This window comes from Grampus griseus (assembly GCF_964374135.1).
Source record: "Grampus griseus genome assembly, chromosome: 1".
Lineage (NCBI taxonomy): Eukaryota > Metazoa > Chordata > Mammalia > Artiodactyla > Delphinidae > Grampus > Grampus griseus.
The window spans coordinates 50,730,263-50,747,066 of NC_139017.1; the positions used below are offsets into that span (position 1 = coordinate 50,730,263).

Sequence of the window (16,804 nt, forward strand, 5' to 3'; positions counted from 1 at the left end):
GTCCAGAACAGCCCATCACTGGCCATTTTTATTGCCCCTTTTCTCATTCTTTTGAGCATTCCTAGCTCTTGGCCTCTGGACATGATGCTTCAGCATTTGGAGTAATTTTTCCTTCCTCTGCTGTTTGAATCGTACTTTGTCCTTCAAGTCCTAATGTAAGCATTTTTGTCTTCCCTGACCACCGGGCAGCCTTCTTTTCTCTGAACTCCCGAGGCATTTATCTTGCTCAGCCCTTCTTTCACACATCTGATATCTCCTAAGCACCCTCGGGGTGGCTGGTTTACTAAGGGGAAGTAGACAAAGTCTGCCTTCACGGAGCTCACATAAGAAGATTATCTCCATGTCTTTTTTATTATTATTATTATTATTCAGAGTTTTCGAGGTTCTATTTACCACGAATAAAGAGTGCACATGGGGCTTCCCTGGTGGCGCAGTGGGGGCTTCCCTGGTGGCGCAGAGGTTGAGAGTCCACCTGCCGACGCAGGGGACACGGGTTCGTGCCCCGGTCCGGGAAGATCCCACATGCCGCGGAGCGGCCGGGCCCGTGAGCCATGGCCGCTGAGCCTGTGCGTCCGGAGCCTGTGCTCCGCAACGGGAGAGGCCACAACAGCGAGAGGCTCGCGTACCGAAAGAAAAAAAAAATTAGCTTCAGTGACGGTCCTGCAGGTGGTAGCTGACTATGAACACAGATTCAATTTGCCCGTGTGCAGGTTGCCTATGTGACTTTAGGACATTTATTAAACCAGAAGTGGGAAATTTAGAGTTGGACTATTCAGATTATGGAAAACTTCAAGTACTCTGATCCTGCAATCCCCAGCCCCTCTTCCTCTCTCAGATGAGATAGCCCTGCCTTGCTTGAAAACTCTAGGATGACCTCATCTGAGGCAGGTAATTTGCAAAAGGGTTCCAGTTCTCTCTGTGCCCCACACCTAGCACTTCTCATTCCCTCTAGATCCTTAACTATACTCATTCTCAGCATATCCAGAGAACAAGTTGCAAAGTCAAATCTAGAATTCATAAACAGCAAGAAAATTGCAATATTTTGCTAATTTATATTGGCAAAGTCCCAGGAAACAAGTGTAGGAATAAAATCCGAGGATGCTGATCCAGCGCGGGAGGAATGTAATTTTAGAGTGAGCTGAATGCGTTGATATGTCCATTCAGGGCTGGTGTGAACAGCTGGGACTCGTTTGCTCAGTAGGCTGACTGAAACCTGAACGCAGCCATGACCGATGATGACAGAACTAGAGATACAGATTTTCTTTGGCTTAATGTAGAAGTAAAGCAAAAACATAGGGTGATAAGAATGTGGGAGTGAATTTCTCACATGTTACCTGCTCATCCACCTCCTAATTATGTTCCCTGCGAGGATTAGAGGACACGTTCTTCACCAAGAAATGCAATGGTGAAAGGGGGACCACCGTCCTTGGAAAGTGCTTCGATGGCTTACTTCTGTAGTGCAGGGATAGAGGTGGGAGATGTTCCACTGGAATAGACTCCTTGATTTCCATAGAGATGTTGGAATGTCCAAGATGGCAAAAGCCTAAGAGGAGCATTTAATTGACCAGAGGCAATGTGAATACGGCAAGTACAATAGGCAGCAAGGACAAAGTGATCATCAGAATGAATTGACCCACAGAGATCTTGGGGAGGGGCAATTGTTGATGGGTCCCTGGGTCAGAAATAGATGGGCAGATCATTAAGGTTCTACTTGATCGATATTACAAACACAACCCTGAGTATAGTTAAAAAACAAAACCAAAAAGAACCCCAACTTGGATGGTGTCACCATGGGAGCCAGAGCCCTCCCCTAACTCTCAGATCTGAGTCAGTTCACAGATCCTGAACTCCTTGAAGGAAGGAGAAGCTGGGTAGCCTTGAGGATGGGCAATTTGGCCAAATTATTAGCAATTTCAAGATCAGTCTTTCTGCATGCCATTCTATAGTGCAGAAAGAAATCATTCTGAGATAGAAGAGACAGTTAAATCAATTTATAACTGATGCAGTATACAAATTTGAACAATACTGATTCTCTTTAAAAATCACGATCATTCATTCAGAAGTGACCCCACATGCAGGTATTAGCATTCACTGCCAATGTGCACCATATGAACTGTCACATGAGGGGGAACAAAGGAAGTTCAGACAGATCTGAAACTTCCTTTCCACTGGCTCTTCTTCAGAGAATCCTGTTTTCTTCTCTCTTTTCATATGGCCATGTATTTTCTCTTGGTGGTCCCTGTTCCTCCTCGTCATTACAGAATACAGAGACCAGTTGAACAATACCCTGATTATGGCTTTGTGATCTCCAGACCACAGACTGGATATTTCTCCCCTTACATTCAGTCAGTCCCCTACTCCTCTCCCATATATGTCCTCTCTAACCCCTCTACTACGCCCTTCAATTAGACCAATGGTCCACAAAGTCTTTTTTTTTTTTTTTTTGCAGTACACGGGCCTCTCACTGTTGTGGCCTCTCCCATTGCAGAGCACAGGCTCCGGACGCCCAGGCTCAGCGGCCATGGCCCACGGGCCCAGCCGCTCCGCCGCATGTGGGATCCTCCCGGACCAGGTCACGAACCCGTGTCCCCTGCATCGGCAGGCGGAGTCTCAACCACTGCGCCACCAGGGAAGCCCCACAAAGTCTTTTGATCACTTGCCATCAATATCTGTAAAAAACCGAGCATGTATCCCAATATTTGTTTATAAATAAAAGCCATGTGAATATATGATTTATTATGTACATTATGAAACATACACAGAAATAGAATTCAAAAAAGATGAGATAAATATAAATATTTTCTTCCTCCATTCCAGTGCATTTGGTACATACCCTGGTGTATGTGTGTGTATCTGGCTTTGAAGACACAAGTTTAGGCCATCAAGGTTGCTCATCTAGGCAATGACCCCTAATCATCCATTGGAAGAAATCCCAAGTTCTTTAGCACAGCATTAAGTTCCCTCCTGATTTGGCCCACACCTACCTCATCCCCTACATCCTCCTACATACATAAAAGTTTAGGTTCCAGTTGTTCTCAACGACTTCTTACTCCTTACTTATTCTGTGCTGCTCTATGCTTCCATGCCTATGCACCTGCTGTTTCTTGTCCATGAAGTGGACTGTCTCCTCCTGGTGAAACCGTTTATCTTTTCTTTAAAATCTTGCTCTGGCATCATCTTCTTTGTGAATCATTCCTAACCTATACAGAGAGAGTTAATTACTCTTGCCTCCTGTACCATGTCCATGTACACATACCATTTTATTGCCCAGATGTCACATGGTATTGTTTGTATTACTTTGTTACTTATACTTGAGTGCAATTGATCTCATACTTGAAATTATAGACAATGTCTTATGTATCTAATATGCTTAGCATGTGGCACAGATGAACAAAGTTGCTTGAGGCTGGGGAATGTCATAGCATATTCGTATTTTTCATTTTAATGCTTTTCTCCAAGTACTGTGCTTCAGACCTTAGAAATGTAAATATTCATTGACTAAATAAGCAGACAGGTGAATGGATGTATAGGTAGATATATAAGTAAATGGATGAATTAAAAGACAAGGGAAAGGTGTAAAAGTTGTTTTAAAATAAGAACAAGAACAGTCATGAAGAAGAGGGAATATGCCTGTTCTATGATGCCCCAGAGGGCAAGACCAAGTTCAAATAATGTAAGTAACAAGGAAGCAGGTTTTACCTCAACCTAAGCTCTAATCATTAAAGGGCACAGGCTATTTAGAGATAGTAAGCCTCTATTTTTTTTTTTTTTTTTTTGCGGTACGCGGGCCTCTCACTGTTGTGGCCTCTCCTGTTGCGGAGCACAGACTCCGGATGCACAGGCTCAGTGGCCATGGCTCACGGGCCCAGCCGCTCCGCGGCACGTGGGATCTTCCCGGACAGGGGCACGAACCCGTGTCCCCTGCATCGGCAGGCGGACTCTCAACCACTGCGCCACCAGGGAAGCCTTGAAGGATGAAATTTTTGATAGGAGTCTTAGTCCATAGTAGCTAGATGTCCACTTGTCATGCAGCACTTGATGCTGAAACTCCTAAATTCTAAGTGACTTTAAAATTTTGTCCTCAACGGAAAAATGTAGGGCATTTCCTCTCTACACCAATTCGCCAACACGAGAGGTAATTCCCTGCTTTGCAAAGTCGTCTAGCATTACGTTGTATTCGCCTTTTCCAACACTGACCTTCCTTGAAATGCCCCAAGACGACGCCAACCAGTGAGTTCAGGGGGCGGTGCGTCCCTGACCACACCCCCTGCTGCCAGAGCCTCGCCCCTCAGCAGTTTTTCCCCTCTTTTCAGGTGCGTCGTGACGTAAGACGTAGGTCACGCAACCTTGGCAACTGGTCCCGGAAGCAAAACCCGAGGGGCGGAGAAGAAGGCGGAAAGGAGGGCCTGCGTCCGGGTAGGCCGGCAGGGGGCGGGGTGGGGCCGGGCATGGTAACGGCTCGGAAGCCGAGGGGGCTGGGTCGGGGGGAGGCGGAGGGACCGGTGTCGGTCGCCGCCGCCGCCGCTGCCGCCGCTGCTCCAGCCTGTTCCGTGTGGCCCACGCGGGCCCCGCTGCGGCCATGATGATCCACGGCTTCCAGAGTAGCCACCAGGACTTCTCCTTTGGGCCCTGGAAGCTGACGGCGTCCAAGACCCACATCATGAAGTCAGCGGATGTGGAGAAGTGAGGCTCCGGGGCTGGGATTCGGGCGCGAGCTGGGGAGCTGGGCCTGGGCGGGAGGCAGGGCGAACTCGGCGGAGCCCCAGCCCTTCTCTGGGGGGCGGAGGCTCGGGTCCCTCCGGACGGAACCTTTGAATTGACACCACCAGGAAATATTCCTGTCTCCACCTCCTGTCCTTCGGTTCGGGCCGCCAGGCGCTGCCTTCGTGAAATTGTCACTCCGCCTGGATTTGAGCAGAGCATGATTGTTGCGGTGGACTTTCCCCTCCCGTAGGTCTCTACCTGACGCAGCCTGCGCCACCTTTAGATTATTTCTTTCTGGGTGGATATGACCTGTTTTCTTAGGGGTTGATAACGGGGATGATATATATGCTTGGTTTTTAGCATGTCAGGGGCCGTGCCAGGCACGTGAGATACAGAAGATGAAAGACAGCGTCTTCCTCGAGGAATTTACAGTCTTGTGAGAGAGACAGACGATTATAATACAGTGTGAATTGATATAGGTGTATATGCAGGGTTATTTGAGATTGTTTAAGGGAACAAGGCATCCGGGAAATTGGGATGCCTGAACTGAATCTTGATAAAGTCGGTGGGATGGGGTGGGGCTTGGGGGCCTGTGTAAGGCCAGGGAGAGTGACAGCTGTGATGCGTTTGTGATGCCTGAACTGAATCTTGACAAAGTCGGGGGGTGGGGCGGGGTCCGGGGGCACGTGGCAAGCCGGTGGGTCAGAGAGAGTGGGAGCCATGAAGGACTGTTTTTGTGTGATTGGAGTGTGAGGTATCAGAGGGGGAGTACTGTAGTGAGAAGCCAGAGGCAGGTAGGGCCCTGGGCAGTGGAGATACCACTGATAGAACTTTTATGCCAGGCTCAGGAGTTTCGAATTTTATATGACTACTACCGGGTGCCATTTTATACAAAGGATCGACATTATCAGATGTACACTCTGAAAGATTTCTCTGGAGGTGATGTGGAGGATAGGTTGGTGGGCTGCAGGACTGGGTAAGGAAACCGGTTAGAAGGGGTGAGAGGAGAGGTTTTAGAAGATTAAGTGCCTGAATTTGATGGCCACTTGATAGGAGGAGGAAGGAAGAAGGAGGAATCTATACCCTTGGCAAGATTTCATTGCCATTGGACAAGGTGAGAAACCCAGGAGGAGGAGCAGATTGGGGGCAGGTGTTGGATAGAGGATGAGTTTAGTTTTGTTGAAATATGTGTTGTGTGTGGGTTATAAAGTGGAGGTGTCTTAGGCGTTTATTTTGGAGCTTAAAAAAGATGACTTGTCCATGGATTTAGGTTTGGGAATCATCAGCTTATAGTTGATACCTGAAGCCTTGGGAGTGAATTAAGATCATCTAGAAGTTATCCAGAAGAAAAGGAAAAGGTCATGAGATGGAACCCTAGGGAGCACTGACATTTTAAGATTTAGGCAGAGGGAAGTGACCAGGGAAGAGAAGAGAGTCATGAAAGGATGTTTAGCTTCCTAATTGAAAAAAAAAAAAAAAAAAGTAACATTCTTAAAGAGTCACTAAGAAAAATTGAGAAAATACAGAAAAGAAAGGGAAAAAATTCCCTTCATCCCACCACAGACTGAGTTACTCTCTGAGTTTTCCTCTCCATATAACTTTCTCTGTTACGTATTGCACCATATATATAATTGTGGTATATAAAGCAGTCAGCTTCAAATTGCGGTTACCCATATAATTTACTTACAGACTCCCTAAGAGGTGCTGGATGCATGGAGAGTTCTAAGGGAATCAAATTCCAGATCTTTAATCTCCTTGTTTATTATTTCTAAAACAGCTCTGCCTGAGTATACTTAGTCCTTTTTCCTTCACAAAAGAAAGGTTTATCTGCTCCCATCCTAAATTTTTCTGTGATGCCTTGCCCTAGGGTATAGAAACCTCTTGGGTGCTATATAAATGAATTAGGGGAAATTTTGGATTAACGAAACTTCCTTTAATGAATTGAGGCATCTTAATCCCATAGAGGCTTCCTGTCTTCCTTGCCTTATAAATTGTCCTACCTATTTGTTAATGGTGAAGCTTGACATTAGAAATGGGGTTAAGATACTCTGTGTTTGGCATGTGTTTAAGATACTCGGAATTTAGGACATTTGAAGAAGTGTAAGTTAGTGGCAGTGATTCTTTTACATATATGACTGGAATATTTCATAGGACTACCAGATTTTTCCAGATACATTGGGAAAAATCCAGAGAATCACATCTTATATTAGTTCATGTTTGGTATGCATTATCCAGTAAAGTCGTTAAAACTTTACTACTTGACTGGTTTATTTTACTTAGCATAATGTCCTCAGGTGTCATCCATGTTGTCACAAATTGCAGAATTTCCTTCTTTTTAAAGGCTGCATAGTATTCCATTGTATGTGTAAAACACATTTTCTTTTCTTATTTTTTTGTTTTTTTTAAACCACGTTTTCTCTATCCATTCATATGTCTATGGACATTTGCATGGGAATGTTGATCTCTCTAGTATTTAATATTTTCTATTTCCTAATAGCAAAAGAATAAATTTCACTTAAATTTATGGTGAAAAATTAATGTTATTAGACATCATACTAAAGATGGACAACTTAAAAGGTTAGATCACTGATATGTGCACATATACATAAACACAGAGATAAAATAAACATACAGTGTGCCTGTTTTTTCTTTACTATTGTATCATAAGCATTTTTCTCCATTATATTCTCCCTTTAAGTATTTTTAATGGTTCCATAATATTTCATCATATAGATATACTATAGTTTACATAACCATTTATTTCTTTATAATTAGAGTATTTTCTATTAAAAATAAGATGATTATGAGTATTAATGTGTATAATTTTTTTTTCCTACATTGGGGATTATTTCTATATTACAGATTTCCCAAAGCTGATATTTTGGGTCAAAGAATATAAATTTGATTAAGTTCTTGGTACTTTTTTCTTAATTTTTGCCTCAGGGTGGAATGTAAATTGATACAGTTCTTCTGAAAATCAAGTGAGCAAGTGCTTGTTTCCCTCAGTGGGTGCTTTTGCTTTTTTTTTAAAGCTTGCAACAAGTAGAGAATTTTACTGGCGAAGGTGTTTTCCTACAAGAAACAGGATCTTTAATTGCTATCTTTTCTTCATAGCCAAAATTAATATAATTGTTGTGTAAGAACAAAACGTTCACCAGAGATAGGAAGCTTATGGAAACATGGGACTGTGGTGCATTAAGTCCTCTCCTGGGCAGTCATGGTGGAATTAGAACCCGTCTTTATTCTTGAAAGTGGTGAGGCTTTGATGATCCAGGAATGAAGTAGATGTTTATAATAAGAATCAATATTTTTTCCATTTAAGGCTTAAGTATTTTAATTTGTTTATGCAAGGTTTTTTGCTTGTTTGTTTTTAATATATATACAAGACTTGATTGGTGTGTCTGATTGGAAATAGATTTAAAGCAGTTGGAAAGAGAGTAATTGTGGTCTTGGGATATGCATAGATCCTTTGTTAGTTTTATGTCAGAATATATTCTTTAATATAGCATTATTTTACTTTACCTAACAAGTATAACTATGTAGCTGTTCAAAAATCCAGAAGTCTTAAAAAAGAAAAAGCCTTCGGTTCTGCTAAAGTAGCTATCATATAACACTTGCACTAAAATTCTGTGCTTTGTTCAGGATCCGTTAGAACTTCATTCAGAGCATATTTACACTTTTGACTCTATTGCATACTTTATAATTGTAACCATATTGGAAATGTAAGGAAGGAAAAGAGTTCCATATAGTCACTTTGCCCTAATAAATGAATTGTTAGCATTTTTCATGTTCTCTTTTTATTCATTATGCAATTTTAAGGAGTATGATTGTTTGATTTTCCATCCTTTGATAGATAAGAAACCAAATAAAAAGGGATGAGGTTGCTTCAGGGGCAGATACCTACATTCTAGAGTAGCTAGAGGTATACACACTCAATTGAACTTGAGGACATTGTCTTACAAGATTGTTAAATATGATGATCTCGGGCTTCCCTGGTGGCGCAGTGGTTGAGAGTCCGCCTGCCGATGCAGGGGACACAGGTTCGTGCCCCGGTCCAGGAAGATCCCACATGCCGCGGAGCGGCTGGGCCCGTGAGCCATGGCCGCTGAGCCTGTGCGTCCGGAGCCTGTGCTCCACAACGGGAGAGGCCACAACAGTGAGAGGCCCGCGTACCACTAAAAAAAAAAAAATATGATGATCTCTGGTCAGCAAGAAAAGGTAAAATAACATTTTATATGTTTTGTTTTAAAACAAAGAGACGTGTACAATACATTATGAAAATTTTCCAAAATCAGTATTAACAGAAAAAAATTGGTACATAAGATAACCAGAAAATCACTTCCATGGAACCTCTGTGTTAGTTGTGCTTTCAGGTTGTAAGGAACAGAGACTCCCGTCCACTGCCCACCCCCGTGTTGCCTCAAGTGATGAGAATTTAATAATACATGAGGAAATAACTAAACACGGAATTAGCTCAGAAAATGAACAGCAGTTCTTGTGGCCCCAACTATAGATGTCTCTAATCTTCTTGTCACCCTTATTTCTCAGTCTCTACTTTGCTCTATCTGCTTCTCTTGCTATTACTTAAAAATTTCACTCTCCCTTCTTCTCTACCTCATGGTTCTGTGTCATGCCATGTCTCTTAGTCTGTGCTTCATTTAACTGTCATTCAGACTTATAAAAAGAGGGATCAGAGTAAGTTTAATTGGCCGTTATTCAATTCAGCATGAGTGTTTCGGGCAGAGTTCTCAGGCTAAAATTCAGGGGTTCCTGCCAGCCCATAGATAATTGCCTTTGGTTGAGAAGCAAAACTTTCATCCCTAAATTGACAGTCCTGGTTGTCACTCAGGGGTTGGGGTCATAAGGCATGGTAACCTATACATTGACCTACTTTTTTCAGAAGTAACGAGTAGCCACTTAAAAGTCTTTATAACAGGGGTCACAGACTCAGCTTTTAAAGGGCCAAGGAGACTGGTGAACCAGAGAGCCTATGCCCCACTTGAAGGGGGCAACCTCCACTCAGCTCCAGCCAGTTGGTGTCACATGGAAATACAGGTCCAATGTTGCCAAGTGTTTTTTTTTTTAAGAGAAACTAGAAGTCCAGATTTCTCAAAAATCTCTCAATTTTTATTGGCACCTCAATAATTTTGCCAGTTATTTCAAATATTAAAAAATATATTGTGTAGGCTAATCAAAACACATCTGTGGGTTCATAATTTGTGATCCTGGTCTTATAGTATGTCTAATATAACTTTCTTATGTAATGAGGCTAGCTAGATGAGGTCCAGGTCTTTAAAAGCAGTCTTATATAGTGGAAATAGGCCTGGTGTTACCACTTAACTGGCTCTGTGATTTGAGTTAGCTGCTTAAACTCTCTGAGCCTTTCTTAGCTCACAGGGTAGTTTTTTTTTGTTTGTTTTGTTTTGTTTTTTGCGGTACGCGGGGCTCTCACTGTTGTGGCCTCTCCCGTTGCGAAGCTACAGGCTCTGGACACGCAGGCTCAGTGGCCATGGCTCACGGGCGCAGCCGCTCCGCGGCATGTGGGATCCTCGCGGACCGGGACATGAACCCGCGTCCCCTGCATCGGCAGGCGGACTCTCAACCACTGCGCCACCAGGGAAGCCCCACAGGGTAGTTTTGAGGCGCAAATTCAAGTGTCTCAGATGTGATCTCTGATCATCCTACCTAAAACAGTGCCTCCCCCATCACCTTGCTTTAATTTTTGTATATCACTTGTTACTAGCTGACATTATATTGTGTATTTATTTGTATATTTATTATCTGTCTAATTTAGCCCACTACCTAATACAGTGCCAAAAAGATATACACAGAGAGAATGGATGATGAAACCCCTTATAGACTTTACAAATATATTATTTTATTAAATCATGTATTATTTAACTCATTTAGGAGTAGAAGGTATTCTGTGGGGATCAGAAGGAAGCAAAAGTGCCAACAGTGATATAAAATAATCCTGCTGACTTTTGGTTATACATAGGTTAGCTGATGAATTGCACATGCCATCTCTCCCTGAAATGATGTTTGGAGACAACGTTTTAAGAATCCAGCATGGCTCTGGCTTTGGGATTGAGTTCAATGCTACAGATGCATTAAGATGTGTGAACAACTACCAAGGAATGCTTAAAGTAGCCTGCGCTGAAGAGTGGCAGGAAAGCAGGTGAGAATCTGGGTAGTTATGGGTTAAACAAAACAGAAAAGAGTTGAAAAAATATTCAGTTGTGATATGTGTATTTTATTAGAATGGCTAGTACTATTATTAAATCTGATAGTTGAATCATTCTAGAGTTCATTTTTCTCATCCATAAAATGGAGTTTAATTACCCTGCTCTTGAACACTTCTTGAATTAAATTGAATTACAATTGAGCTGAGCTATGTAGGGTTTACTTTTTTGAGCTTTCAGTGTTCTTTAGTGAAGAGGCATTACACTGTGTACTTTAATGTTCCTAGTTTTGAAGAACAGTGTTTACTTATGATTTGCGTTGAAAATTTGAGGAGCACTGAAATTAAGAAAAATGTATTTTCTTTCATAATCAAATCAGCAGTTATTTACTTTGTGCCTATTATGTACTAAGTTCTTTGAAAAAAGTATAAGCCTTTAAACCATGTCCTCAGGCGGTGTACAGATTAATTGGAGAGACTACATTATCAGTACATGACAAGTTAAATAACAATAAATGTGCAGAAAAACTAAGACAGATCTTGTGTTAGTGAATTATGACAAGCATATGTATTTAGTAGGGTATTTTATATTATCTGTAGAATGTAATTGGGTGTGATAAATGAAGACACATGATCTATATTCTACATCACTGACTGACCCTTCTCATTTTGGTGTTTGAGGACGGAGGGTGAGCACTCGAAGGAGGTTATTAAGCCGTATGACTGGACCTATACAACAGATTATAAGGGAACGTTACTTGGAGAATCACTTAAGCTAAAGGTAAATCTTATTTTTTGCTTTTATGAGTCATTGATTGCCTTGGACAGTTTCAGTGTTAGAACTTTCTAGTAATGAGTTATTTTATGCTGCTACTTTACTTTCTATTGTGCGAGGCTTCAGAACCTAATGTAAAGGGATTTTGCTTGTTGATTATCAGCACAAAATAAAAGAAAGCCATAGGGGAACAATTTTTGCTAAAAATGTGGTTGGTAGCAATGGCAGACTGCCTTAATGTTATCATTATCGCTATCAAGAAGCATTAAAATGTGTCTGTTCTTGGTGTAATGTATTAGGTGATTTAGGCAGAACCTGCTAGCTAGTAGCTTACAGTTTTACAGATGAACAGATATGTGGGCAGATAGAAATTTTGGTCAGACAGCTTGGATTATTGTTTGCCTACACTGTGTGTGAACCTGGTGTGACTTCAAGCAAGTTATTTAATCTGACTGGTTTTGTTTTATCAGTAAATTGGATAAACAGAAATATCTACCTCACAGCAGATATAAGATAAATCTAAGGGAAAATTCCCAGTGAATTCTAAATCTCTATATTAATGTTAAGTTGCATCTGTGTAAGTCCTGCTTAGGAAGAGATTCACTTCGTGGTAAATGACACCAGGACGGTGGAATTGGTAGGCCTCATATTGGGAGCTTAGCTACATAGAGCCATGGATACTGCAGGGAACAGAGAAAAAAATCCTTCCATTACAGTCTAATGGGGGAGGAAGGTTTTTCTAGTCCATTAATACTTCATAGATTAATATTCTCTCTTTTCACTCCTGATTGAAAAACTTTGCAAAGTGTGTAGGCCTTTTGATATTTCATTTCAAGGAGTGAGGAAACGAGAGCTTGTTTTAACCCAATGCGATAATGATGATGACTTACTTTGCGGGCTGACTTACAAAAGCCTCCTGGAGGCTATGAAGTAGCATTAGCTGTGATCAAGGAGCAAGATCCACGGCAGTAGAGACAGGGAGTGAGAGAGTAGTAGGAGGTGAAAGACATGTGCTCAGTACCCTTTATTGGCACATCAGCCTGTCATGTAATTTGTTCTAAGGTGTTGCTGACAAATGTCAGTGTGATCAAACACTCACTAGTGGTAAGGAGCTCAGGCTTTGGCAAACCTGAGTTCAAATCCCAGCACCATCACTTAACAGCTTGGAAAAGCAATTTAATCTTTGCTAAGCCTTAGTTCTCACTTTGGTAAACTAGGGATAATATCAGTTGTGAGGTAGTAAATAAGATAACATGTATTAAGTGTTTATGGCACAGTGTCTGTTAACACAATAAGATGTTAATAAATGGCAGCTGCTATTATTATGATAACATCATATCTCAAATGTCAAGGCAACTAAGTTAATATTATTGAAATACCAAGAGTAAAAGTAGCTATATTGTCTAAATAGTATTTACCCTTGCTTTATGGTCTAAACAGAGTTGATGAATGTGTTCCTTTATTGCCTTAAAAAATAGAGTGACTATTTTCCAGGTAAAATTGTTAGGACTTTGTTGCTTAATTCTCAAAATAGTCTTGTAGGATAGGCATTTTTATCCTTATTTTGTAGACGAAGAAATGGGTTCAAGATCTTAAAGTATGTGTCTCTTAGTAACATAACACTGATGTTAGAGCTTCTTGTTAAGCACATTTGTTATATGTGGAAGATCACTTTCATAGGAACATTTTTTACTTTTAACTTTGTTTTAATACCTAAGGATTTTTTGACCTGTAATATTATTTGAGATTTTAAATTATTTAATCCTTCAGCTCTTCCTTAAAATACTATTCAGAAGCCCTGGTATGTATAGGAAGTGTTTGCCTGTGTGGGAGAAGGTATTTTATGTGTACAGTAAGAATATCAGAGAATGAGGCATTAGAATGAAGCCTTTCCTTTGCCCTTAAATTGTTGGTTTTTAGTTGCTGGGGCCTGTTGGTGTGTGTGTGTGTGTGTGTGTGTGTGTGTGTGTGTGTTTAATGATTTCTCACTCTTTAGGTTGTTAAGCCTATTACTCTGAGTTGTAGCATGGTGTAAGAGGAGAGAGCCAGTCACAGAGTTGTACTGACCTGGCTGGATTCATATCCAGCCTTGTCATTTGTTGTCTGGGCTACCATAGGCACTTCTCTCAGACTGTGGTATGAGAATGTTATGAGAAGACAGGTCAAATGCCTAATATGTACCTGGCCTATAGTAACCTATCAACGTTTGGCTGTTTTCTTATTAAATAAATAAATTGAATATGCAGGAAAATATAAGTAGAAGACTGCCTCTTCTATTGATACTGCTTTTTAGGAATAAAACATGCTTAGTGTTCATGCATTTTAAAAAGCTTTTTTTTTTTTAAGCACATTGGAACATTTGCCCAACTTAGTGCGATTCAGTATCTTGAGCTTTCTTTTTTCCTTTTCTTTTCATTGTGGTAAAAAAATATGTAACATAAAATCTACTATCATAGTTATTTCTAAGTGTATTAAATACTGTTAAGTATATTCATGTTGTTGTGCAACTAATCTCCAGAACTTCTTCATCTTGAAAAACTGAAACTCTATACTTATTGAACAGCAACTCCCCATTTCTTCCTTCTCCCAGCACCTGGCAGTCACCTTTCTACTTTCTGTTTCTGTGAATTTGACTATTCTAGATGCCTCATATAAGTGGAATCATACATTATTTGTCTTTTTGTGACTGGCTTATATCACTTAGCATAATGTCCTCAGGGTTTATCCATGTTGTGGCATGTGTCAGACTTCCCATCCTTTTTAGGGCTGAGTAATATTCCATTGTATGTATATACCACATTTTGTTTTTCCATTCATTTGTCAGTGAGCATTTGGGTTGCTTCTACCTCTTGGCTATTGTGAATAGTGCTGCTGTGAACATAGGTGTGCAAATATCTCTTCAAAATTCTGCTTTCATTTTTTTGGGGGGTATATACCCAGAAGTGGAATTGCTGGATCATATGGTAATTTTTTTTAATTTTTGGAGGAACCCCTGTACTGTTTTCCATAGCGGCTGTAGCATTTTACATTCCCACCAGCAGTGTATGAGAGGTTTTGATTTGCATTTCCCTAATGGCTAGTGATGTTGAACATCACTATGCTTGTTGGTCATTTGTATATCATCTTTAATATCTTGAGCTTTTAAAAGTAACTTTAGGGCAGGAATGTGCTGACATAAACATTGGAAATGAATGGAGTTTATAAGACAAAAGGCAAAAAGAACTGCATATGAGTACTGTATGCTTGTTGATAGTTGTTTTCCTCAGAGGTATGGGTTAACAATTCTGATACTGTTTTAGTTTTGCAAGATGAAAAAGTTTTAGAGATCCATCTTACAACAATGTGAATATAATTTACACTACTGAACTGTACACTTAAATATGGTTAAGATGGTGGATTTCTTGTTATGCCTTTTTTTTTTTTTGGCCAGCAATTAGAAAAAAAGTTAAACATGATTGCCATGTAACCCAGCAATTCCACTCCTAAGTGTACACTCAAGAGAATTGAAAACTGTATATCCACATAAAAACCTGTACATGAATATGCATAGCTGCATTACTCATAATAGCTAAAATGTGAAAACCACCCAGATGTTCATCAGTGGATAAACAGAACTGGTATATCTAGACAGTGGAATATTATTTAGTCCTGAAAAGGGAAAGGAAACACTGATACATGCTACAACCTTGGAAACAGTATGCTAAGTGAAAGAAGCGAGACACAAGGGTACATGTATATGATTCCAGAATGATTTGCTGAACAAACAAATCTATAGAAACAGAAATTAGAGTATTGGCTTCCAGGGGCTGGGGGACGTGAGGAATGGAGAGTGACTGCTAATGGGTATGGCAGTTTCTTTTTGGGGTGATGATATGTTCTGGATTAGATAATAGTGGTGACTGCACAGTCTTGTGAATATACTAAAAACCACTGAATTGTACACTTTAAAAGGGTAAATTGTATAGTATGGGAGTTATGTCTCCATTTTTTAAAAAAAGAAAAATCATTGTAAAACATAGCAGTTTCACTGTATGTTCCTAATGGGATGTATACACACACACACACACACACACACACACACACAACTTTCAACAGTTTTCAAAAAGGGAATTTAACATAGGGTTCTTAGCATCTGCTGTTAATTAACTATATGATAAATTTAAAAATATTTATGTCAAGTAATTTCCTTATTATAAGCCTCCATCTGATGTGAGGGAGGTTCCACTTGAAAGATGTGACCAGGACTTATTTTTCTTGTAATGTATCAAGAATATTTGTAGTGCTCCGTATGTTTTTTAAGCTTTTTAAAGATTGTGGAATAACTTAGAAAAGTCCATAAAACATGAAGGTAGAGTTTAATGAACTGAAAAATGCAACCACCCAGGAAAAGAAATAGAACATTGTGAGCACCTCCAAGCAGGACCCTTCCCGATCATAGTTCTTTTAAAAAAATATTTCCTAGTATCTTTTGAAATTTTCAACCTTAGCTTTTATTTCCTTGAAACTAGTGTGCATTGTTGTTTTACAGTTTGGGCCTCATATTTTCAACATCTAGAGTCCGCAGTGTCTTTTATTGTCTTGTTATTTCTGTTGGTTCCGATTTATGGTGTCTAGACTCCTAATATGCTTTCTTATTTTTCTTTGAATCCTGTTTTTCCTCCACAGAAGATTTTTGTTTATTTCTGGTGGGCAGCTGACGGCATTCATAGTCAAGGGCATAGGTTTGCAAACGGTTTCTGTAAAGGACCAGATAGTAAGTATTGCAGGCTTTGAGGACCATAGAGTTTATGTTGCAGTTACTCAGCTGTGCTGCTGTAGTCGAAAGCAGACATAGACAATATGCAAACGAATGGGTATAGCTGTTTCTCAGTAAAATTTTATTTATGGACATGGAAATTTGAATTTCATATAATTTTTATGTGACATGAAATATTCTTAAGAAAAAATTTCCCCCAGTCATTTCAAAAATGTAAAAAGGATTCTCAGCTTGCAGTTCATACAAAAATAGGTGGCAGCCCACATTGGCTTGGAAGTCTTAGTTTGCTAACCTCTGGTATGGGGCCAGCGTTTGAGGTTTACTGGGCGTGTAATATAAGAAGCTCTGCAGCCAGCATAGCACTTTGAGATGTTATCCCAAAATTGGG

At 40.4% G+C, this 16,804-nt stretch overlaps 1 protein-coding gene across 1 annotated transcript in view; it reads left to right on the forward strand.

Moving 5' to 3' along the window:
• The first annotated feature begins 4,440 nt into the window (after positions 1-4,440).
• TIPRL (TOR signaling pathway regulator) overlaps positions 4,441-16,804 on the forward strand; it is a 36,123-nt gene continuing 23,759 nt past the window's right edge. The window contains exons 1-3 of the mRNA XM_082658638.1: positions 4,441-4,683; positions 10,703-10,882; positions 11,567-11,666. Coding sequence (XP_082514764.1) covers positions 4,580-4,683; positions 10,703-10,882; positions 11,567-11,666 — 384 coding nt within the window. The 5' untranslated portion in view covers positions 4,441-4,579. The remainder of the gene's footprint in view (positions 4,684-10,702; positions 10,883-11,566; positions 11,667-16,804) is intronic.